Here is a 26,769-nt window from a genome sequence, read left to right on the forward strand (position 1 = left end):
ACTTATGTGCTATTACACTACGATCACACAAGTCTAAGGCTTCTGGAAAGTCTTCTGCATTTTGTCTTCCAGGACATCCAAGACCATGCACTGGTCCAGCAATTGTGAGAAGTAAGAGCTAACTCTGCTCTAAACCCGTGTTACGCTGGGTTCTGAAACTGTTGCAATTCCATCTAGCTGGTAGTCTTGTTCCTTAAGACTCTTTCATAGATTTTCATAACATGTGGGTCTGATGAGGCATTTACTGCCTTTTTTTTCAATGCAACATGGCTGCAAGGTAGTGAAATATTCTTTCTAACACTAAATAAAATCTCTGGGGTCTCAATGGTTGTGAACAGGTTAGCCTGCTTACATGGCACGTACCTGCTTACATGGCACGTACCTACTTACATGGCACGTACCTACTTACTTTAAAGTAACATGCAGAGCAGTCTGCGTTACTGCATTGTTTATTTTTCGACGTATAACACATTTTAGTGTGTAAATGCTTGCAGGAGGTAAAATGGCACAACCTTTTAGTTAAAGAGATCACATTTTTTGGGAAGGTCAAAGATACGTATCCATTTTTTTTTTTTTTCACATATTCTTTTTCTCTTGCTAACATCCCAAGCATAGAATTTACACAATTCTATTGTCTATTGGCTGTGACTTTGGGGGTCTGTACTGCCATGTGATTCATCGGTTTATGGGTTTGTATTAAAACTTGGGCAGTTATGTGTACTGCTGTCATGTACTGGGTTACTTAAATAATTTATTCAGTTGTATCATCACTCTACGTCTGAAATCTGAGTAACATTTTGCTTATTATAATCTACATCCTTTTTCATTTTCTTCCTGTTCTGTGGGAGTGCAGATTATTCAATCATCTCTAGCACAATCCAATCAGCAACTTAACCTGCTGACAAGCATCCTACTGGTTGAATCACTTCCTTTCATGTATTCAAACGGCGACTCCCGCCAAAACTCAGTTCTCCCATTAGTTAACTTTAATTTAGTCAAGTAACAAATCACCGTAGTGTTTGTAACACGTTGTTGTATACACACCATCGGAAGCACGGGAGGAGCCTTGTTTTACGTAGAAAGAAGGTGGTGGATGTGTAAAGCTTTGAGTGTAGATTGCAGAGGCAAGGAAATGTTGCAGGGGCAAGGATGTATGTTGCAGGGGCAAGGATGTATGTTGCAGGGGCAAGGATGTATGTTGCAGGGGCAATGATGTATGTTGCAGGGGCAATGATGTATGTTGCAGGGGCAAGGATGTATGTTGCAGGGGCAAGGATGTATGTTGCAGGGGCAAGGATGTATGTTGCAGGGGCAATGAGTTTATGTTAAAATAGAAGAGGGGTGCTTGTTGCAGAGGGAAGAGGGATATTTGTTTCTGAGATGGCAAACAGAAAGGTTGTAGAGAGAAGGGGATGTGTAAACTGCCTGGCCTGGGGTCAGGCTTTGCTGCTATTTGTCTGGTCAATCAGGCTGTTGTCGGTGAAAGCCTGCTGACCCACGTAGCCATTACATCCTGGCTGAGACGACACTTGGTAGAGGTAATCATCCAGTTTCCTCCTGAAGACTTCTAAACTTGCTCCTGCAATATTTTTGATATCTGCTGAGGTAATATGTTGATTTGTGTAGTCTAGACCCACGGATATTGATACAGGGTTCTCTTATTGTGCCCATGATGTCCCTGCTCTCCACTGGGTTGATGAGGGGCGGGGGACAAGGTGTCGTAGGTTACAGGGGCGGGGAATAAAGTGTCGTAGGTACAGGGGCGGGGGATAAGGTGTCGTAGGTTACAGGGGCGGGCGATAAGGTGTCGTAGGTTACAGAGGTGGGGGATGAAGTGTCGTAGGTTACAGGGGGCTGGGGATGAAGTATCGTAGGTTACAGGAGCGGGGGATGAAGTGTCGTATGTTAAAGGGGCGGGGGATAGTGTCGTAGGTTACAGGGGCGGGGGATAAGATGTCGTAAGTTACAGGGGCGGGGGATAAAGTGTCGTAGGTACAGGGGCGGGGGATAAGGTGTCGTACGTTAGAGGGGCGGGGGATGAAGTGTCGTAGGTTACAGGGGCGGGGGATAGTGTCGTAGGTTACAGGGGCGGGGGATAAGGTGTCGTAGGTTATAGGGGTGGAGGATAAGGTGTCGTAGGTTACAGGGGCGGGGGATAAGGTGTCGTAGGTTACAGGGGCGAGGGATAAGGTGTCGTAGGTTACAGGGGCGAGGGATAAGGTGTCGTAGGTTACAGGGGCGGGGGATGAGGTTCGTAGGTTGCAGGAGTGGAGGTAACAGGGAGGGGATGTAGGTTGCAGGCTGCAGGTAGGGGGTGTAAATAAAGGGTGTAAGTTGCAGGGGTGTAGGTAACTGGGAGGTGGTGTAGGTTGCAGAGGCGAAGGTTGAAAGGAGGGGGTGCAAGTTGCAGAGGTGTAACAGGGAGGGGGTGTAGGTAACAGGGAGGGGGTGTAGGTTGCAGGTAACAGGGAGGGGGTGTAAGTTGCAGGGGTGTAACAGGGAGGGGGTGTAGGTTGCATGGGTGTAGGTAACAGGGAGGGGTGTAGGTTGCAGGGGTGTAGGTAACAGGGAGGGGGTGTAGGTTGCAGGGGTGTAGGTAACAGGGAGGGGGTGTAAGTTGCAGGGGTGTAGGTAACAGGGAGGGGTGTAGGTTGCAGGGGTGTAGGTATCAGGGAGGGGTGTAGGTTGCATGGGTGTAGGTAACAGGGAGGGGGTGTAGGTTGCAGGGGTGTAGGTAACAGGGAGGGGGTGTAGGTTGCATAGGTGTAGGTAACAGGGAGGGGGTGTAGGTTGCAGGGGTGTAGGTAACAGGGAGGGGGTGTAGGTTGCAGGGGTGTAGGTAACAGGGAGGGGGTGTAGGTTGCAGGGGTGGAGGTAACAGGGAGGGGGTGTAGGTTGCAGGGGTGTAGGTAACAGGGAGGGGGGGTAGGTTGCAGGGGTGTAGGTATCAGGGAGGGGCGTAGGTTGCAGGGGTGTAGGTATCAGGGAGGGGCGTAGGTTGCAGGGGTGTAGGTATCAGGGAGGGGTGTAGGTAACATGGAGGGGATGTAGGTTGCAGGGGTGTAGGTAACAGGGAGTGTAGACAGCCTGTACTGTCTGCACAGACAGCCCATGCTGTCTGCCAGCTTAGTTCATATTTCGCGCCATGCTGGTGCTGCCACCTAGAGGCCTTGCCACTTCAGTATGCCCAGACTTGCCTCACCCTCACTCACACAGCGGCCTAGCAGCAAGACACAAGGCCTCCCAGCTCTCTCTCGTGGGATGGCCCTGCCCGGGCCATGGGCACAACACAAGCCTGTGTACCCACCACGACTTAAGAATAAACGAAGAAGCCTCCGAAGAAGACGTATCATTAACCACCCGCTTGCTACAGCCTACCAAACAAGCTCATTATAGGAGGGGGTGTAGGTTGCAGGGGTGTAGGTAACAGGGAGGGGGTGTATATTGCAGGGGTGTATATAACAGGGGTAGGGGTGTAGGTTGCAGTCGTACACGCCATCATTGCGCCGGTGCAACAAAAATGTGAGGATTATTAAGGGGGTTGTTAACATCACCTCGCAACACCCCTACTTCCTTCCTTCCTTCCTTCCTTCCCTCCCTCCCTCTCTCCCTTTCACGCACCCCTTCCTACCTCACCTCCCTCCCTCTCAATTTTCTCTCACATCTCCCTTCCTCTGAACATTCTCTCTCTATATATCAAGTACCTTCCTTATGTTCCTGTCCTCCCTCCCTCCTGGTCACTTCCGTGCGTCAACAAGCGTATATCCATCTCTCTCTCTCTCCCTCTGCCTAAATTATATCCTCTTTCTTTCTATTTATATAATTATTCATTCACCCATTCATCCGTCCTTCCTTATTCCTGTCCTTCCTCTCCCTTTGGCTCAACAAAAAAATGCGCACGCACACAAGAACGATTCGCGCACGCGCGCACACACACACACACACACACACACACACACACACACACACACACACACACACACTCAGAAAGATACGCACACATAAGATGCAGACATCCGGTAGATATACACACGCAAGGCTATGCACACCTGCCAGGTAACTCATCACTAGTGATGCTAGTGTACGTCACAATGTTTACATACCTGCCAGGTAACTCATCACTAGTGATGCTAGTGTACGTCACAATGTTTACATACCTGCCAGGTAACTCATCACTAGTGATGCTAGTGTACGTCACAATGTTTACATACCTGCCAGGTAACTCATCACTAGTGATGCTAGTGTACGTCACAATGTTTACATACCATACCCCGGCCGGGATTGAACCCGCGATCAGCGAGTCTCAAAACTCCAGACCGTCGCCTTAGCCACTGGACCAGCTAGCCACAATAAGATTCGTCCAACTAGGTATATTTCTACACCATATGTTGACGGCAGTGAGGGGACTTGAGCTAGAGTTCGTCACGGCCACGCTAGCTGGAGATTCGTCTGTAAAAACTTGCATTTGTGGTCACAGAGGTGCCTGTGCTAACCTTCCTATGGTGTAGAAATATACCTAGTTGGATGAATCTTATTGTGGCTAGCTGGTCCAGTGGCTAACGCGACGGTCTGGAGTTTTGAGACTATGACCGCGGGTTCAATCCCGGCCGGGGTATGGTTTGTTTGCAATCGTGTCATTACGATTTCGTGAGTAATGTTTACATACCTGCCAGGTAACTCATCACAAGTGATGCTAGTATACGTCACAATGTTTACATACCTGCCAGGTAACTCGTCACTAGTGATGCTCGTGTACGTCACAATGTTTACTGGTTACGTTCAACAACCAAGTTGCCAGACATGTTGCGGCCCAGTTATTTTATCTACGTGCTGCCAACAGTAACAACATGGGTGATCAGGCCTTGATCCTCCAGGTCTAGTTTAGAACCGGGCCGCGGGAACCCGGGAAACATATATCAGGTTTATGTAACCTATCTTCTACAAGTGAGTGATATGCTAGGTTGTGTGGGCTATGCGTGCCGCTAGCACGAATAGCCTGGCTGACCAGGTGGTCGGTAACAAAGAGTGGAACAATTTAACTCTCAAATCACTCAATGCAACAGAAGAGACATGAGAGAGACTTGGGAGTGGGTAACTAGAACCGTCAGAAGAACACATGTCAAACCTTTGACGATTTTCAAAGAGCTTTTCTACTCCCGGAGCCCAGCCCTGGGCCAAGCTTGACTGGTGTTTGCCTGGTCAACCAGGCTGTTGGTCCTGGCGACCCGCTGGCCTGCATACCCATCACAGCCAAATCAATGATGGCACTCTGAAGTCACTTCTCTCTAGGCTGAAATATTGTTGTGCAATAACAGCACCTCCTAAGGTAGGTGGAATCTGCAGGTATGGAGAATCTAGAGATCATTCACTGTCTGTATAACATCCAAACACCTACAATGTTAGGAAGGTTTAAACTTCCTCAAAGTGTACTTTGAGGAATTTTAAACATTAAAAACGGTTGAGACTATTCTAAATCTCCACTCTGAAATTACGCCTTACAAGAGCAGGCATTCAAGAGGAAAAAATACCTGTAAGGTTGGAGAACAGCACCTCTGTCTCCACAACTTACCCCTACACACCGGCAGATGCCTCACCACTCACCACCACACAGCGACAGGTGCCTCACCACTCACCACCAACACAACAGGCTCCCCAACACTCACCACCATCACACAGCTACCCTAGCCACCTTGTTACTACAGCCGCACCAAACTCGTAAGCTCACCATTACATTGGCACCAATCTCGTAAGCTCACCATTACATCGGCACCAATCTCGCCAGCTCACCATAGCGGCACCACTCTCGCCAGCTCACTACCGCCTCACGCCAACCATTAATCAAGTGTGCGTCTAAAAATGGTCCCGAGACACACAACTGTGCTGGGTATTGATTTGACAAACACCACCACCACTACTACCCCATCCACCACTACTACCCCATCCACCACTACTACCCCATCCACCACTACTACCCCATCCACCACTACTACCCCAGCCACCATTACTACCCCATCCACCACTACTACCCCATCCACCACTACTACCCCATCCACCATTACTACCCCATCCACCACTACTACCCCATCCACCATTACTACCCCATCCACCACTACTACCCCATCCACCACTACTACCCCATCCACCACTACTACCCCATCCACCATTACTACCCCATCCACCACTACTACCCCATCCACCACTACTACCCCATCCACCACTACTACCCCATCCACCACTACTACCCCATCCACCACTACTACCCCATCCACCATTACTACCCCATCCACCACTACTACCCCATCCACCATTACTACCCCATCCACCACTACTACCCCATCCACCATTACTACCCCATCCACCACTACTACCCCATCCACCACTACTACCCCATCCACCACTACTACCCCATCCACCACTACTACCCCATCCACCACTACTACCCCATCCACCATTACTACCCCATCCACCACTACTACCCCATCCACCATTACTACCCCATCCACCACTACTACCCCATCCACCACTACTACCCCATCCACTATTACAACCACATCCATCACTACTACCCCATCCACCACTACTACCCCATCCACTATTACAACCACATCCATCACTACTACCCCATCCACCACTACTACCCCATCCACCACTACTACCCCATCCACCATTACTACCCCATCCACCACTACTACCCCATCCACCACTACTACCCCATCCACCATTACTACCCCATCCACCATTACTACCCCATCCACCACTACTACCCCATCCACCCCTACTACCCCATCCACCCCTACTACCCCATCCACCACTACTACCCCATCCACCATTACTACCCCATCCACCCCTACTACCCCATCCACCACTACTACCCCATCCACCATTACTACCCCATCCACCACTACTACCCCATCCACCACTACTACCCCATCCACCACTACTACCCCATCCACTATTACAACCACATCCATCACTACTACCCCATCCACCACTACTACCCCATCCACCACTACTACCCCATCCACCATTACTACCCCATCCACCCCTACTACCCCATCCACCACTACTACCCCATCCACCATTACTACCCCATCCACCACTACTACCCCATCCACCATTACTACCCCATCCACCACTACTACCCCATCCACTACTACCCCATCCACCACTACTACCCCATCCACTATTACAACCACATCCATCACTACTACCCCATCCACCACTACTACCCCATCCACTACTACTACCACATCCATCACTACTACCCCATCCACCACTACTATCCCATCCACTACTACTACCACATCCATCACTACTACCCCATCCACCACTACTACCCCATCCACTACTACTACCACATCCATCACTACTACCCCATCCACCACTACTACCCCATCCACCACTACTACCCCACCCACCACTACTACCTCATCCACCACTACTACCCCATCTACCAGCACTACCCCATCCACCACCACTACCCCATCCACCACCACTACCCCATCCACCACTACTACCAACACATCCACCACTACTACCCCATTCACCACTACTACCTCATCCACCACTACTACCCCATCCACCACTACTACCCCATCCACCACTACTACCCCATCCACTATTACAACCACATCCATCACTACTACCCCATCCACCACTACTACCCCATCCACTACTACTACCACATCCATCACTACTACCCCATCCACCACTACTACCCCATCCACTACTACTACCACATCCATCACTACTACCCCATCCACCACTACTACCCCATCCACTACTACTACCACATCCATCACTACTACCCCATCCACCACTACTACCCCATCCACCACTACTACCCCACCCACCACTACTACCTCATCCACCACTACTACCCCATCTACCAGCACTACCCCATCCACCACCACTACCCCATCCACCACCACTACCCCATCCACCACTACTACCAACACATCCACCACTACTACCCCATTCACCACTACTACCTCATCCACCACTACTACCCCATCCACCACTACTACCCCATCCACCACTACTACCCCATCCACTATTACAACCACATCCATCACTACTACCCCATCCACCACTACTACCCCATCCACTACTACTACCACATCCATCACTACTACCCCATCCACCACTACTACCCCATCCACTACTACTACCACATCCATCACTACTACCCCATCCACCACTACTACCCCATCCACTACTACTACCACATCCATCACTACTACCCCATCCACCACTACTACCCCATCCACCACTACTACCCCACCCACCACTACTACCTCATCCACCACTACTACCCCATCTACCAGCACTACCCCATCCACCACCACTACCCCATCCACCACCACTACCCCATCCACCACTACTACCAACACATCCACCACTACTACCCCATTCACCACTACTACCTCATCCACCACTACTACCCCATCCACCACTACTACTCCATCCACCACTACTACTCCACCCACTACTACCCCATCCACCACTACTACCCCATCCATCACTACTACCCCATTCACCACTACTACCCCATCCATCACTACTACCCCATCCACCACTACTACCCCATCCACTACTACTACCACATCCATCACTACTACCCCATCCACCACTACTACCCCATCCACTACTACTACCACATCCATCACTACTACCCCATCCACCACTACTACCCCATCCACCACTACTACCCCATCCACCACTACTACCCCACCCACCACTACTACCTCACCCACCACTACTACCCCATCTACCACCACTACCCCATCCACCACCACTACCCCATCCACCACTACTACCAACACATCCACCACTACTACCCCATTCACCACTACTACCTCATCCACCACTACTACCCCATCCACCACTACTACTCCATCCACCACTACTACCCCATCCACCACTACTACCCCATCCATCACTACTACCCCATTCACCACTACCCCATCCACCACTACTACCCCATCCATCACTACTACCCCATCCATCACTACTACCCCATCCATCACTACTACCCCATCCATCACTACTACCCCATCCACTACTACTACCCCATCCACCACTACTACCCCATCCACCACTACTACCCCATCCACCACTACTACCCCATCCACCACTACTACCCCATCCACCACTACTACCCCACCCACCACTACTACCCCATCCACTACTACTACCCCATCCATCACTACTACCCCATCCACCACTTCTACCCCATTCACCACTACCCCATCCACCACTACTACCCCATCCACCACTACTACCCCATCCACCACTACTACTCCATCCACCACTACTACCCCACCCATCACTACTACCCCATCACCACTACTACCCCATCCACTACTACTACCCCACCCACCGCTACTACCCCATTCACCACTACTACCCCATCCACCACTACTACCCCATCCACTACTACTACCCCATCCACCACCACTACCCCATCCACCACCACTACCCCATCCATCACCACTACCCCATCCACCACTACTACCCCATCCACCACCACTACCCCATCCACCACCACTACCACATCCACCACCACTACCACATCCACCACCACTACTACCGCATCCACCACCACCACATCCACTACCACATTCACCACCACTACCACAACCACCACCACTACTACATCCACTACTACCACATCCACCACCACAACCGTCCATTCATCATACTGGATGTCGTACCACTAAAGTGTACTTGTTGCGCCCACGCCTCTTTCTCTCATACTATCTTCAGTGTAAAGATTTGGAACCAATCCCTACAGTACATCCCAGGTGTAAATTATGCTGCATCTTTGTCGCCTAAGTTTCCCAGAGTACAGTTCAAGGAATTTCCAACATTCTTAATACCTTAGGTGATTGACTGAATTTATATGGGCAGTGAAGGTAGTCCGTACAATCTCCAGATCTGCAATTCTGCCTGCCTTAAAGACAATAGTATTGCTTTCTAGATATGCTTACGATATAGGCATCTCTTATTTTAAAGGTTATCCAGCCTATCATCTTCCTTACGGTAACTACAGCAACACTATCATCTGATCTAATGAGTGAATGTATCCACATCATTTAGCGATGCATACTAAATGCAAGTAAAAGTTTGTAAACTTTACCTGTCATTTTACATGTTCACGAGACAGAAAGAAAACACCTGCAATCCTACCATAGTGCAAAACGTTTAACAGACATGTGCTTCGCACAGGTGTGAACAACGATAGCACTTTCATGGATGGTTGCTGTCCGTTAACGTTCTAGGTACTGCCACTGTCCGTTAACGTTCTAGGTACTGCCACTGTCCGTTAACGTTCTAGGTACTGCCACTGTCAGTTAACGTTCTAGGTACTGCCACTGTCCGTTAACGTTCTAGGTACTGCCACTGTCAGTTAACGTTCTAGGTACTGTCACTGTCAGTTAACGTTCTAGGTACTGCCACTGTCAGTTAACGTTCTAGGTAGTCACTGTCAGTTAACATTCTAGGTACTGTCAGTTAACGTTCTAGGTACTGCCACTGTCAGTTAACGTTCTAGGTACTGCCACTGTCAGTTAACATTCTAGGTACTGCCACTGTCAGTTAACATTCTAGGTACTGCCACTGTCAGTTAACATTCTAGGTACTGCCACTGTCAGTTAACATTCTAGGTACTGCCACTGTCAGTTAACATTCTAGGTACTGCCACTGTCAGTTAACATTCTAGGTACTGCCACTGTCAGTTAACATTCTAGGTAGTCACTGTCAGTTAACATTCTAGGTACTGCCATTGTCAGTTAACATTCTAGGTACTGCCACTGTCAGTTAACATTCTAGGTAGTCACTGTCAGTTAACATTCTAGGTACTGCCACTGTCAGTTAACGTTCTAGGTACTGCCACTGTCAGTTAACATTCTAGGTACTGCCACTGTCAGTTAACATTCTAGGTACTGCCACTGTCAGTTAACGTTCTAGGTACTGCCACTGTCAGTTAACATTCTAGGTAGTCACTGTCAGTTAACATTCTAGGTACTGCCACTGTCAGTTAACATTCTAGGTACTGCCACTGTCAGTTAACATTCTAGGTACTGCCACTGTCAGTTAACATTCTAGGTACTGCCACTGTCAGTTAACATTCTAGGTACTGCCACTGTCAATTAACATTCTAGGCACTGCCACTGTCAGTTAACATTCTAGGTACTGCCACTGTCAATTAACATTCTAGGTACTGCCACTGTCAGTTAACATTCTAGGTACTGCCACTGTCAGTTAACATTCTAGGTACTGCCACTGTCAGTTAACATTCTAGGTACTGCCACTGTCAGTTAACATTCTAGGTACTGCCACTGTCAATTAACATTCTAGGTACTGCCACTGTCAATTAACATTCTAGGTACTGTCAGTTAACGTTCTAGGTACTGCCACTGTCCGTTAACGTTCTAGGTACTGCCACTGTCCGTTAACGTTCTAGGTACTGCCACTGTCAGTTAACGTTCTAGGTACTGCCACTGTCCGTTAACCTTCTAGGTACTGCCACTGTCAGTTAACGTTCTAGGTACTGTCACTGTCAGTTAACGTTCTAGGTACTGCCACTGTCAGTTAACGTTCTAGGTAGTCACTGTCAGTTAACATTCTAGGTACTGTCAGTTAACGTTCTAGGTACTGCCACTGTCAGTTAACGTTCTAGGTACTGCCACTGTCAGTTAACATTCTAGGTACTGCCACTGTCAGTTAACATTCTAGGTACTGCCACTGTCAGTTAACATTCTAGGTACTGCCACTGTCAGTTAACATTCTAGGTACTGCCACTGTCAGTTAACATTCTAGGTACTGCCACTGTCAGTTAACATTCTAGGTAGTCACTGTCAGTTAACATTCTAGGTACTGCCATTGTCAGTTAACATTCTAGGTACTGCCACTGTCAGTTAACATTCTAGGTAGTCACTGTCAGTTAACATTCTAGGTACTGCCACTGTCAGTTAACGTTCTAGGTACTGCCACTCAGTTAACATTCTAGGTACTGCCACTGTCAGTTAACATTCTAGGTACTGCCACTGTCAGTTAACGTTCTAGGTACTGCCACTGTCAGTTAACATTCTAGGTAGTCACTGTCAGTTAACATTCTAGGTACTGCCACTGTCAGTTAACATTCTAGGTACTGCCACTGTCAGTTAACATTCTAGGTACTGCCACTGTCAGTTAACATTCTAGGTACTGCCACTGTCAGTTAACATTCTAGGTACTGCCACTGTCAATTAACATTCTAGGTACTGCCACTGTCAGTTAACATTCTAGGTACTGCCACTGTCAATTAACATTCTAGGTACTGCCACTGTCAGTTAACATTCTAGGTACTGTCAGTTAACATTCTAGGTACTGCCACTGTCAGTTAACATTCTAGGTACTGCCACTGTCAGTTAACATTCTAGGTACTGTCAGTTAACATTCTAGGTACTGCCACTGTCAGTTAACATTCTAGGTACTGCCACTGTCAATTAACATTCTAGGTACTGCCACTGTCAATTAACATTCTAGGTACTGTCAGTTAACGTTCTAGGTACTGCCACTGTCAGTTAACATTCTAGGTACTGTCAGTTAACGTTCTAGCCACTGTCAGTTAACATTCTAGGTACTGTCAGTTAACATTCTAGGTAGTCACTGTCAGTTAACATTCTAGGTACTGCCACTGTCAGTTAACATTCTAGGTACTGCCACTGTCAGTTAACATTCTAGGTACTGCCACTGTCAGTTAACATTCTAGGTAGTCACTGTCAGTTAACATTCTAGGTACTGCCACTGTCAGTTAACGTTCTAGGTACTGCCACTGTCAGTTAACATTCTAGGTACTGCCACTGTCAGTTAACGTTCTAGGTACTGCCACTGTCAGTTAACATTCTAGGTACTGCCACTGTCAGTTAACATTCTAGGTACTGCCACTGTCAATTAACATTCTAGGTACTGCCACTGTCAGTTAACATTCTAGGTACTGTCAGTTAACATTCTAGGCACCGCCACTGTCAGTTAACATTCTAGGTACTGCCACTGTCAATTAACATTCTAGGTACTGCCACTGTCAGTTAACATTCTAGGTACTGTCAGTTAACATTCTAGGTACTGCCACTGTCAATTAACATTCTAGGTACTGCCACTGTCAGTTAACATTCTAGGTACTGTCAGTTAACATTCTAGGTACTGCCACTGTCAGTTAACATTCTAGGTACTGCCACTGTCAATTAACATTCTAGGTACTGCCACTGTCAATTAACATTCTAGGTACTGTCAGTTAACGTTCTAGGTACTGCCACTGTCAGTTAACATTCTAGGTACTGTCAGTTAACGTTCTAGGTACTGTCAGTTAACATTCTAGGTACTGCCACTGTCAGTTAACATTCTAGGTACTGTCAGTTAACGTTCTAGGTACTGTCAGTTAACATTCTAGGTACTGCCACTGTCAGTTAACATTCTAGGTACTGTCAGTTAACGTTCTAGGTACTGTCAGTTAACGTTCTAGGTACTGCCACTGTCAATTAACATTCTAGGTACTGCAACTGTCAATTAACATTCTAGGTACTGTCAGTTAACGTTCTAGGTACTATCAGTTAACATTCTAGGTACTGTCAGTTAACGTTCTAGGTACTGTCAGTTAACGTTCTAGGTACTGTCAGTTAACGTTCTAGGTACTGCCACTGTCAATTAACATTCTAGGTACTGCCACTGTCAATTAACATTCTAGGTACTGTCAGTTAACGTTCTAGGTACTGCCACTGTCAATTAACATTCTAGGTACTGCCACTGTCAATTAACATTCTAAGTACTACCACTGTCAGCTAACATTCTAGGTACTGCCACTGTCAGTTAACGTTTAACAGACTTATCTTTCACACTTTAACAGCTGGACGGTATTACCTTCACAAGTGGTTGCATGTCTATCAACATTTTACTAGTATCACTACACATAATTCAAGACACCAGTGTACTTGTACTGAAAATTTGGGTGGGGGGATCATCATTACCCCCACCCACCCGGTTTCGGTTGATATCTAAATCAATTAAGCTGTTGGTGTTAGCAGTATACAGACCAAAGTGGGCACTACAGCCTGGCTGAACAGTAACTGGCTCGAACACTTCCTTCATGAAGACAGCCAGGGGTCTGTTGTTAATTCTCCTTATGTATGAAAGCAGAGTGTTGAAAGTCGTGGTTCCTTTATGCTTATATCTACATTACCTCTACTTTTCACTGGGCGTATTTTAACCCTGATGGAAGCTTCCAGGGTTAACGCCCCTGTGACCCGGTCCCGGACCACGCCTCCTGGTGAATCAAGGCTTGATCAACCAAGCTGTTACTGCTGGCCGCAAGCAGTCCAATGTACAAGCCAGAGCCCGGTTGCTCAGGAACCAATGTAAGTAATTTATCAAGTTCTCTTGAAGGCAGCCACAGATTTGTTGGTAATTTCCCTTATGTACGAAGGAAAGGTGGAGGGGACCTCTGACACAGTTCTCTCTTAACGTGTTCGTCGCACCCCTGCTTGTTAATGGAGGTACTTTGCAAAATCTGCCAAATCTCTTATCATACAGAGCGATTTTGGTATGTAGATGTTGGACCATCCCTCAAGAATTTTTCAAGTGCAAATTATGAAGTACATTTCTTGCCTAGGTTTCGGGGATACAATTCAAGAGATTTTCAAGTGTTCCCAGTAGTTCAGATGTTTAAGTGAATGTGCACGAGCAGTGAAAGTTCTCTGAACGTTTACCAGCTCACTCGCCTTGGAGGGGGACCTCAGCATACAGCAGTATTCCATCCTAGAGAGAAAAAGTGACTTAAAGAGCATCACCACTGGCTCAGTGTCTCTTGCTTTGAATGTTCTAGTTATCCAGCCTATCATTTACCTTGTGTTAGTGATAGCAACAATGTTGTGATCCTAGAATGTGAGATCCTCCGACACTGTCAACCTTACTCTCTCACAATGAATTTCCACTTTGTTAAATGACTACAGTTCGTACTGGACTGTTTCAGCGCTCAAATTTTCACTTTGCTAAAGCTACATTTTGCTTTGTTTACTACTACTACTACTGCTCTGTTAGTTAGAAAAATGAATATCCATTAGCATACTACTATTTCTGCTCTGTTAGTTAGAAAAATGAATATCCGTTAGCATACTTCCAGTTATATCTGTGGCCCTCATTTTGTGTTATCACTGCATACCTTTGATATATCTTTCGTGGATTTCGCGAGTTCTCCCACTCCCAAGCTTGCCTGGTCAAACAGGTTGTTGCTGTTGGCATCCTACTGACCCACATATCCATCATAGCTTGGTTGATCTGGCACCTGGAGGAGGTATTTGTCCAGTTTCCTCTAAAAGATTTCTACACTTGTTCCGACAGTGTTTCTAATGTCTTCTGATATGATGTTTAAAGGTTCAGGACCACGGATGTTGATATAATGTTTTCTTACTGTGCTCACGGCATCCCAACTTTCACCGGGTTTATTCTACCCTTTCTCCCAATGTATAGATTTGGGACTGGTCCTCGAGCACTTCCCACGAATAATCACAAAATCCACGAAAACAACACCTGCATTTTCGTTTTCTTCCGAAGCCTTCTGCTGGAGGAGGAGGAGGAGGAGGAGGAGCAGGAACAGGATCATCATCATCATCATCATCATCATCATCATCATCATCATCATCAGCAGCAGCAGCAGCAGCAGCAGCAGCAGCAGCAGCAGCAGCAGCAGCAGCAGCAGCACCACCACCACCACCACCACCACCACCACCACCACCACCACCACCACTACCGCCACCACACCATCACCATTACCAAGAGGCTAAATTGTCAAAAGGAACACGCCTCCAGCAGAGACAAAATATACATTGCGGTATTATTGAGGCAAATGACAGGTGTTGTGCGGAATGATAATTGTTGGAGACGCCGCAGCTCAGGCCGCAGGAAGGGTACCGCAAGGCTGCAACTCACGTCGCAGGAGGGTACAGTAAAGCCGCCGAGTGGACACAGTAAGGCCGTAGGAAGGGTACAGTAAGGTTTCAGGGAGGGTACAGTAAAACCGCAAGGAAAGTAAGATAAAGCCGCAGGAGGGTACAGTAAAGTCACAATGAAGGTACAATAGGGCAGCAGGGAGGGTACAATAGAGCCTGAGGGAGGGTACAGCAAAGCTGCAGTTAACATCGCGGGAAGAATGCCCATTCGTTTTCTCTTTCAGTGTGATGGGTTTACAGAGTCTGTCTACTCTGGCAGCTCTGTTAATTGCCTGTTCAACCATGCTGTTGCTGTTGGCTACCTACTGGTTCACATCACAGCTGGTTGATTTCGCAAACCGTAAAAGTAGGGATACAGTTTCCTTCTTGAAGACGTCTACACTTGGTCCAGCAATATGTTTACCTGGAGTTTACCTGGAGAGAGTTCCGGGGGTCAACGCCCCCGCGGCGTTGGTAAAACAGCTCGCTGGTCAACAACCAAAATGCTTCCGAGACAAGAGTAGCAATTTCCAACTAATTTTAGGTCACTGACAATGAATATCATGGTTAAAATTGTTTGTTAGTTCTACTTTTCAATACACACCTACGTGTCACAACAGGTTCCAACAGGCTTGTGGCAGTGTTTTTCTTACCACACTCACAGTCTCAGTGTCTCACTGACCTTCATTATTGTTCCAGCAGTCATAGAAGGTGGTTGTTCTGTCCAAGTTTATATTTTGAGGTGAAAGGTAGGCGATTTTCTTAGCCAAACACTTACCAAGCAAAATTTTGCTACCACCACTACACATGAAAAACTTTGTAAAAGCTATGGACAAATTCGATAAGGGATTCAAGTATTTAACATCAAAATTCCCCTCACTGAGTGACGCTAAGAGAGGGAGTCGTCAATGGTCCTCAGATTCTAGAGCTTCTTAAAGATGGTGACTGAATCTGACCATTATGGGGAGGAGAAAGTTGCTTGGGAAGCATTAAGTTAGTGGCGAAGGGATTTCTCGGAAACAGAAGAGAAGGCAACTATGAAGAATTGGTGGAAAAGCTCATCAAGGCTTACAAGAACATGGGAAGTAACATGTCACTTAAAATCCACTTTTTGGAATCACATTTAGACTTTTTTTCAGCGAACTGTGGGGCAGTTAGTGAGGAACATGGTGAAAGGTTTCACCAAGATATTTCAACCATGGAAAAATGGTACCAGGGCAAATGGGGCATAATAATGTTTGCAGACTATTGCTGGACATTGACAAGAGATGATTCTTCAGCCCACTATAAGCGTTAAGTAGGTTACGGATTAGTTTAAAACATACTGACACACATTGTACGTTATAATAAAATAATCAAATATTACGTGTCTCGTATCTTTAAACCTACAAACAATAAGCATTTTTCAAGGTGATATTTTGATTCAGGACATGAAAATACATAAGAATTAACTTATCTCATTGAAGAAGCATACAACTTTTCAAAAATTGTGATATACAGTCGAGGCCAAAGAATGCTGATAATGTTATCGTAGTGCCCATGGCGCCCCTATTTTTCACCGGGTTTATTTTACACCTTCCCTTTCACTCTAGTACAACAGTACTAAGATAATGTGCACATTCTCTTTTTCAGGCCACAGAGTACACTCCGAGCACTTGGGCATTCCCAGTATTTTAAATGCTTGATTTCCACTATGAGGGTAGAAACAGCTCTTGGTACCTTTTTCAATTCCACAACTCTCTTGCCTTGAATGGAGCCGTCAACACTGAGCAATACTCTAAACAAGAGACCCCGAGTAATTTGAATAATATCATTGGTATTATTTCTCTTGTTTTTAAAGTTCACATTATCCACCCTGTCTTTTTCTGGCCATCGTGGCATTTAGGTGCAATACTGTCAGCTGACGTAAGTTTTTGACATATTTCTTTCATTTTATGAGTTGATCCTCCTGTGTTTTGTATCCAGTGTTCTTTTTAAGTTTATTCTTCCCACATCTAAGCTGTTAAAATGTGACGCTGATGAACACCATGTTATGCTCTAGTGGTCAACTGAAGACTCGACTTGATATTTGCTTTCATTTTTCCGTATCTTCTACCGAAGCGACTTTATTTTATCACTTGAAAAGGATAATACGAAGCTGTTATTAGTGTTTTTATCTACGCCTACTACGAGGGTGGGAAACAGTAAAGGCGCCAACACTATGCCTTGAGGTACTTAAGTTTTTCTTTTTTTATTATTAGGGATATATATTGATCTGTTTACTCCTGCCTTTTTGTGTTCCGTTAAAAAATCGAGTATTCATTTTTCTATTTTCCTGGCATAATTATTTTATGGGCTATCATTCCATGATTCCATTTGTCTAGTGCCTTAGCTAAGCCCTTGTAGACAACATCTGTATTTAGGTTTTCTTCCACAGCCTCCTTAAGTTTGCTTATGAGAAGCATGAATTTTCCACTCTAAATTCATATTGACTTCAGTTGTGTAGGTAACGCCTCCTTTGTGCAGAGGAGCTGTCTGCATGTGGTAAGTCTCACTTTATAAACAGTTCCATGACTTAATTAAGTCCTAGTACTGTATGTGTAGGCAGGTTTTATATTGTCTTTTCCGATTCTGGGGATGTGTGTTTATGTGAAATATATAATTTGTAGGTTTGGCATATGTAATGAAAAAGCTGCCTGGATCCTCACCTCAAATGTTGTTTAGTGGATTACTGATCATTGATTCATACTGGTTTCTCAAAATTATTTATTTTTCCTTATCGCTGTATGAACCTCGTGGAAGTAGTGGGCAAAGTCTCCAGATGTTTTTTTGCGTATGTGTAAAAAATATTTAGGATTTTATTGCAATTTGCTGAACGCTTTTTGTTCCTTTTGTGCTTCTTCCACCTGGTGTGAATGTTTTAGTTTCTGTTATACATCGGGGATCTCTGTGTATATCATTTTTCCTTGTTGTGACATGCTGTTTTTAAATCAATTCAGTAACTTTCTTCCACTTTCTCTTTATATATATATATATATATATATATATATATATATATATATATATATATATATATATATATATATATATATATATATATATATATATAATATAATATAAAATCGATTTCCTTAAAAGCTTTCTCACTGGAACGTATTTCATACAAAGCAAGCTTCTGTATACAAGTTTTCCGTGCACGCCCTACCTCCTCCCTTTCTTCCCCCTTACCTTCCTTCCACCATGCTCTCCCTCCTTCATGCATACCACACACTCACCCCTCACATAAAAACAATTTAGGTTGCGACACAGTGCGACATACAATTGGCACCACAGTTTGGAGAGGTGACATACTCGCCCCAGGCACGACCACCGAGTCAGAAATGTCACTGTCACCTTTTTTCTACACCCCACTATAACATACACCTCTGTGGTCCTGGCTCTGGCACTCATACACATCTAGAGTACATATTAAATGTGCCTACTGACCCCCCCCCCTCCGCTCCTGATGACACAGTTATATTAACCATCTTTGTGGCCCTGGCACCCTCATACACATTCAGTGTGATTGTTTGCCTCTCTCGCACCAATGTATTGCCCCACACCTTCGTGACACTGGCACCCTCATACACATTCAGGGTGCATGTTTACCTTATGATACAGTTGTATCAGCCCCATGGCTTTATCCAGCGTGTCTGGAACGATTCATAACCTACCCACACACTTTAAATGGTAACAATAACAATATCACTCTTCAAACAAAAACAGCTACTTTGATAGCACTCCCTTCACACACACACACACACACACACACACACACACACACACACACACACACAACAGCAGCTATGATAACACTCCCTTCACACAGTGATAACATTTCCTCACATAAAAACAAAAAGAGGCTTGCAACTGCACGAATTGATAGTTATCTTGATATAATGAGGATCATCTCCCTGAACTACCGTCCCCCACAGAATATCGACCTTTCCCTTGACCCACGAATCAGGACGACCTTTCTGCACACCAGGGGATGACCAATCACCAATCTCGTAACAAAGCGTGCGGCGTGAGAACGTCTCTACTACCAATCACATGTCTCCTAACATTGCGTGCAAGTTTATTTCCGGACAACCAATCTGCTGTTCTCTAACATACTGATATCGGTACATGGGCAGTCAACTGTCTTTGTACAATGTGTGTTTGTTTGCTAAATTTTATCTATCGTTTTACACTGCATGTCTGTTCTATTTCATTCACAAAACACTACAACCGTTTGGATATTCACCGTTGTAAACTTATTCAATTTCTAACGTTACCAAATTTTATCTATCATTATCAGTTACTGTTGTGGCCATGTCACACTTGTATTTCCTAACTCATAATCACAGAGCAAGTAAAGCTATATAAAGTCAATTTTTAGCATTGAGCAATCTATATCCATAATTCATTCCGTGTCTTTCGGCGATGTCAGCAAATTTAGACTACAGCAAAAAATCCCTACCATTTATTCCGAAAGAGCAAGCATCCTCTGAGGAGTGGCACCCTTTCCACAGGCCACCACCTCAAGGCACAAACCACACTACCGCATTAAGGTGACACAGCGTCAAGGAGTTCAGACTGCATGTAGGGTAATGACGTTCCTTCAATAAATCAACTCCCTCTCAACATTCAGTGCAGATATACCACAAACCAATCAGCTGCTACTCAGGAAGACATGAAGAGTGACAACGTCCTGACAGCTAACTGTCTGCTCGCTAACATTGTGTGTTGAGTGATGTCTTTGAAAAACAATCAATCTGCCGTAATCTAGCATTACGTGGCAGACACTCACGCCAAAGACCAACCAGCTGCCCCGTAATATTGCGTGTGTAAAGATACCATTCCGTCGACCAGTCAGCTGCCTCGTACCATTACCTCTTGACTGACGACGCTTGCAAGTCCACCAATCAACTGTCCCCAAACACTGTCACAATGCCATTCGTGGGGTCGAATAAAAACACTAATCCCAGTAACTTCAAACATTACTCAACAAAGTAACTCTTAAGTCTGTCATATATCAACGTTTTAAGTCAATGAAATACAGCGAGACCAAAAACTTTTCGTATCCTCGCACTGAAACTTATTTTTACAGTCAATTACTACATCAGTGCAAAAATTCTTCCAAAGGAAAAAAATCCAAGGAACGAAATTACATTGTAATAAAACGGTTAAGGAGACGACCAAATCCAGAACAATTCTGTGAACCAAGCGGAGTAATCCCCTTGACAGACAATACAAATACTTTATGCATACAACTCAACATCATCTGCCAACACAAATCATAAACGGCTCTTTTTATATATATAACACAGGTCTAAGTTTGTTTTGTACCAGGTTAATCCAGTCACTTGCATACCCGTGACCATGGTCCTCCTCCCTGCCTCCCTACTTCTTTCCCTTAACCAGCCTCTCGGAGCTTGCAGTGTGTATGTGTTCCCAGCCAACCTTGTCTGTTACAACAACCCTTGTCTGTTACACCAACCCTTGTCTGTTACAACCAACCCTTGTCTGTTACACCAACCCTTGTCTGCTACAACCAACCCTTGTCTGTTACACCAACCCTTGTCTGTTACACCAACTCTTGTCTGTTACAACCAACCCTTGTCTGTTACACCAACTCTTGTCTGTTACAACCAACCCTTGTCTGTTACACCAACCCTCGTCTGTTACAACAAACCCTTGCCTGTTACACCAACCCTTGCCTGCTACACTAACCCTTGTCTGTTACAACCAACCCTTGTCTGTTACACCAACCCTCGTCTGTTACAACCAACCTTTGTTGCAACCAAAATTTATCTGTTACAACCAACCCTTGTCTGTTACAACCAACCCTTGTCTGTCACACCAACCCTTGTCTGTTACAACCAACCCTTGTCTGTTATACCAACCCTTGTCTGTTACAACCAACCCTTGTCTGTTACACCAACCCTTGTCTGTTACAACCAACCCTTGTCTGTTACACCAACCCTTGTCTGTTACAACCAACCCTTGTCTGTTACACCAACCCTTGTCTGTTACAACCAAATTATATCTGTTACACCAACCCTTGTCTGTTACACTAACCCTTGTCTGTTACAACCAACCCTTGTCTGTTACACCAACCTTTGTTACACCAACCCTTGTCTGTTACAACCAACCCTTGTCTGTTACAACAAACCCTTGCCTGTTACACCAACCCTTGTCTGCTACACTAACCCTTGTCTGTTACAACCAACCTCTGTCTGTTGCAACCAACCTTTATCTGTTACAACCAACCCTTGTCTGTTACAACTAACCCTTGTCTGTTACAACCAACCCTTGTCTGTTATACCAACCCTTGTCTGTTACAACCAACCCTTGTCTGTTACACCAACCCTTGTCTGCTACAACCAACCCTTGTCTGTTACAACAAACCCTTGCCTGTTACACCAACCCTTGTCTGCTACACTAACCCTTGTCTGTTACAAACAACCCTTGTCTGTTACACCAACCCTCGTCTGTTACAACCAACCTTTATCTGTTACAACCAACCCTTGTCTGTTACAACCAACCCTTGTCTGTTATACCAACCCTTGTCTGTTACAACCAACCCTTGTCTGTTACACCAACCCTTGTCTGTTACACCAACCCTTGTCTGTTACAACCAACCCTTGTCTGTTACAACCAACCCTTGTCTGTTACACCAACCCTTGTCTGTTACACTAACCCTTGTCTGTTACAACCAACCCTTGTCTGTTACATCAACCCTCGTCTGTTACAACCAACCTTTGTCTGTTGCAACCAACCTTTATCTGTTACAACCAACCCTTGTCTGTTACAACTAACCCTTGTCTGTTACAACCAACCCACAAGACAATAATATAAAACAAGACAACATAAAACAAGACAATAACATAAAACAAGACAACATAAAACAAGACAATAACATAAAACAAGACAACATAAAACAAGACAATAACATAAAACAAGACAACATAAAACAAGACAATAACATAAAACAAGACAACATAAAACAAGACATAAAACAAGACAATCACATAAAACAAGACATAAAACAAGACAATAACATAAAACAAGACAACATAAAACAAGACAATAACATAAAACAAGACAACATAAAACAAGACAATAACATAAAACAAGACATAAAACAAGACAATCACATAAAACAAGACAACATAAAACAAGACAATAACATAAAACAAGACAACATAAAACAAGACAATAACATAAAACAAGACAACAAAACAAGACAATAACATAAAACAAGACATAAAACAAGACAATAACATAAAACAAGACAATAACATAAAACAAGACAACATAAAACAAGACAATAACAGGTCCCCTTAACATCAACTGTTAGAGTAAAGTTTGTATTAAGTGTATTAATGTATATATTATGATGACTAAGTGAAGTTACCACCAGGTATATCACCACCAGGTATGTCACCACCAGGTATGTCACCACCAGGTATATCACCACCAGGTATGTCACCACCAGGTATGTCACCACCAGGTATATCACCACCAGGTATATCACCACCAGGTATATCACCACCAGGTATGTCACCACCAGGTATGTCACCACCAGGTATATCACCACCAGGTATGTCACCACCAGGTATGTCACCACCAGGTATGTCACCACCAGTTATGTCACCACCAGGTATGTCACCACCAGGTATGTCACCACTAGGTATGTCACCACCAGGTATGTCACCACCAGGTATGTCACCACCAGGTATGTCACCACCAGTTATGTCACCACCAGGTATGTCACCACCAGGTATGTCACCACTAGGTATGTCACCACCAGGTATGTCACCACCAGGTATATCACCACCAGGTATGTCACCACCAGGTATATCACCACCAGGTATATCACCACCAGGTATATCACCACCAGGTATGTCACCACCAGGTATGTCACCACTAGGTATGTCACCACCAGGTATGTCACCACCAGGTATGTCACCACCAGGTATGTCACCACCAGGTATGTCACCACCAGACAGTAGACTTGCGAGGTGGCGGCTGTTCAGTGTTTTTGAACTGGCAGGAATGTTGATAATTTTTGCGTTACGAACAATCAAGATTTACTACGAGAGTTTTCCTACTCTCGCTGCCCGGCCCGGAAGCCAAGTCTCCTGTTGACTGCATGATCAACCAGGTTGTTGCTGTTGCCGGCCCACATATCCATCACAGCCTAGTCCATCAGGCACACCGCCAAGGTAGTGATTCACTTTCTTTTGGACAACTTCTACACTTGCTCTTGCAACATTGCTGATATCTCCTGGCAACAGGTAGAATGGCCTACGCCCATGGATGATGATACAGTGCTCTCATATTGTCGCCATGGCAGCCCTGCTTTTCAGCGCGTCTATTTTTATACCTCTTCCATGTATCTCACGCCAATGTATTATTATGGTAGTGTGTATGTCTGAGACAAGTAAATCTTACAAACTTATACTTAGATTCAGTATACACACACCTTTCCTTCCTAATGTGCTTCTTAATGGTTTTTAATACTGTAAGAACACTGTAACGTTCCAAGTTGTGCAAGAAAGGTATAAAATACCGACAAATTGAAAATTTAGACACATGTGCAACATCTGGATGTCTTTATTGTAGACGTTTCGCCATCCAGTGGCTTTATCAATACAGATTCTAGGACATAATTAGAAGACAGTATAACTATATACAAAAGATGAGGTAATCAGTCCCTCAGCCTTGGAGTTAGTGTTCACAGCATCGTGGTAGAGGAGAATCTGGAGCAAAGGCAAGGAGACTGGGCGTAGGCGTCAGTGGATAGGGACGTGCAGCAGACGAGGGCATAGTCATTGGTAGGCGGGATTCCCCTCGTCTGCTACACGTCCCTATCCACTGACGCCTATATAACTGCCAGTCTCCTTGCCTTTGCTCCAGATTCTCCTCCACCACGATGCTGTGAACACTAACTCCAAGGCTGAGGGACTGATTACCTCATCTTTTGTATATCGTTCTACTGCCTTCTAATTATGTCCTAGAATCTGTACTGATAAAGCTACTGGATGGCGAAACGTCTACAATAAAGACATCCAGATGTTGCACATGTGTCTTAACTTTCTACGTTCCAAGTGTTAAACACGTGTGAACACGTGTAAACTACAATTATATATGTAATAATTTACAAAAGTAGTACCAGGTTAATGTAGTCAAGGACGGTGGTAGTGACAGGAAAATAAGCACACCAGTGAGTATACATAGTATAGGTAGTATGTTTGTAACCTAATGGAGACAGCCGAGCTTGGATAACTTTTCTTAGCTCGTAAATTCAAGAGAGTAAACAAAGAAGCATCAGACTTACCAGCTTTGGGGTCTAGTTGGTAGGGAGGGATGCCCATGTGTGCTGGTGGTGGCTGGCCCAGCGTTTGCCCGTTGTGATAGAAGGAAAAGAGTGACCCTGTTGCTGGTCCAGCACTCAGGCCCATCTTCTCCGCCGCCTGCAACATGTATAACCAACTCAGTTAGCACTTAATGTAAGAAATAATACAATATTTATAAAACAAACAAACAAACACACACACACACACACACACACACACACACACACACACACACACACACACGCACACACACACAGATACACACACGTTATCACTTAAGGCAAATAACACATTAGTTAAGATACCATAGCACAACTCACAAATTGGAGGTACATCTTAAATTGGCTTTTCGGTCTATCTTGAACACTAATGAAGATAAGATAATGAACCAGCTTGGACTAGTGAGTCAGGTGGGAGTTACAGCAGCCACGAGTGTCACTTATTATTAACATATTTAATAGTCTACGTACCACGATAATAGTCGCATCATACTATCTGCTGACTACTAATTGTTCCGGGAATCATGGCCCTCACGGCACTGCGTACCTTGTCCCAAGGTTCGAGTCTCCTCCGACCTGAGATTAGTGTTTGTGAATATTTCGCCTGTTCTGCGAATTCTAAAAACAGACACACACACATTATTTACAAAGTGATAAAATCATTGAACAAGAGACAGGCATTGCTCTAACTGGTTTCAAGAATTTTTCTACTCCCAAAAGTTGGCCTGAAACCAGATCTCGTTTCTAACTGCTTGGGCTAACCAGGCTGTTGCTGCTAGCGAACGGCAGGCCTACGTAGCTATCAGTCTCAACCACTGAATGTTTTGTGTCGCTGTTCTTTTATGTGAAGCTACGGAGTAAGAATTCACAACTACCGTACAACATGGATACGGAGGGAACTTTACATTACGTCTCGGTCTGTGCTGGACTTGACAATTATCAAGTCATCAGTCTACCTACCTGGAGTCTACCTGGAGGGCATTCCGGGGATCAACGTCCCCGCGGCCCGGTCCACGACCACGCCTCCCGGTGGATCAGGGCCTGATCAACGAGGCTGTTACTGCTGGCCGCACGTATTTTGTTTTATATTGCCACCGAAGCGGCTAGTTTATTGTGCACCCCGTATCCGTCCTGTGGAGGGTAGCGCAACAACACAGAGATACAGAAAAGGCCTAGGAACTAGGCCTCAAAAGCATTTACACGAGTATATCTGGATTAATATCTACAGTTGCAAGCAAATTTAGGAAATTTGTTTAATATATCTGGTAATTATTTTTATTAATAATTTATCTTGACATAGCAAACCAACGTACGAGCCACAGCCGGGCTGTGGCTCGTACGTTGGTTTGCGTGCAGCCAGCAGCAACAGCCTGGTTGATCAGGCGCTGATCCACCAGGAGGCCTGGTCACAGACCGGGCCGCGGGGGCGTTGACCCCCGA

General features: G+C 45.2%; 1 protein-coding gene across 1 annotated transcript in view; it reads right to left on the reverse strand.

Annotated features, from left to right (window-relative positions):
• LOC128694276 (protein pangolin, isoforms A/H/I/S) overlaps nucleotides 1-25,442 on the reverse strand; it is a 119,686-nt gene extending 94,244 nt beyond the window's left edge. Inside the window, exon 1 of the mRNA XM_053784335.2 lies at nucleotides 25,312-25,442. Within this exon, the coding sequence (XP_053640310.1) occupies nucleotides 25,312-25,435 (124 nt within the window). The 5' untranslated portion in view covers nucleotides 25,436-25,442. The remainder of the gene's footprint in view (nucleotides 1-25,311) is intronic.
• Nucleotides 25,443-26,769: the final 1,327 nt, after the last annotated feature.

The sequence above is a fragment of the Cherax quadricarinatus genome, chromosome 43 (genome assembly GCF_038502225.1).
Source record: "Cherax quadricarinatus isolate ZL_2023a chromosome 43, ASM3850222v1, whole genome shotgun sequence".
NCBI classification, from domain to species: domain Eukaryota; kingdom Metazoa; phylum Arthropoda; class Malacostraca; order Decapoda; family Parastacidae; genus Cherax; species Cherax quadricarinatus.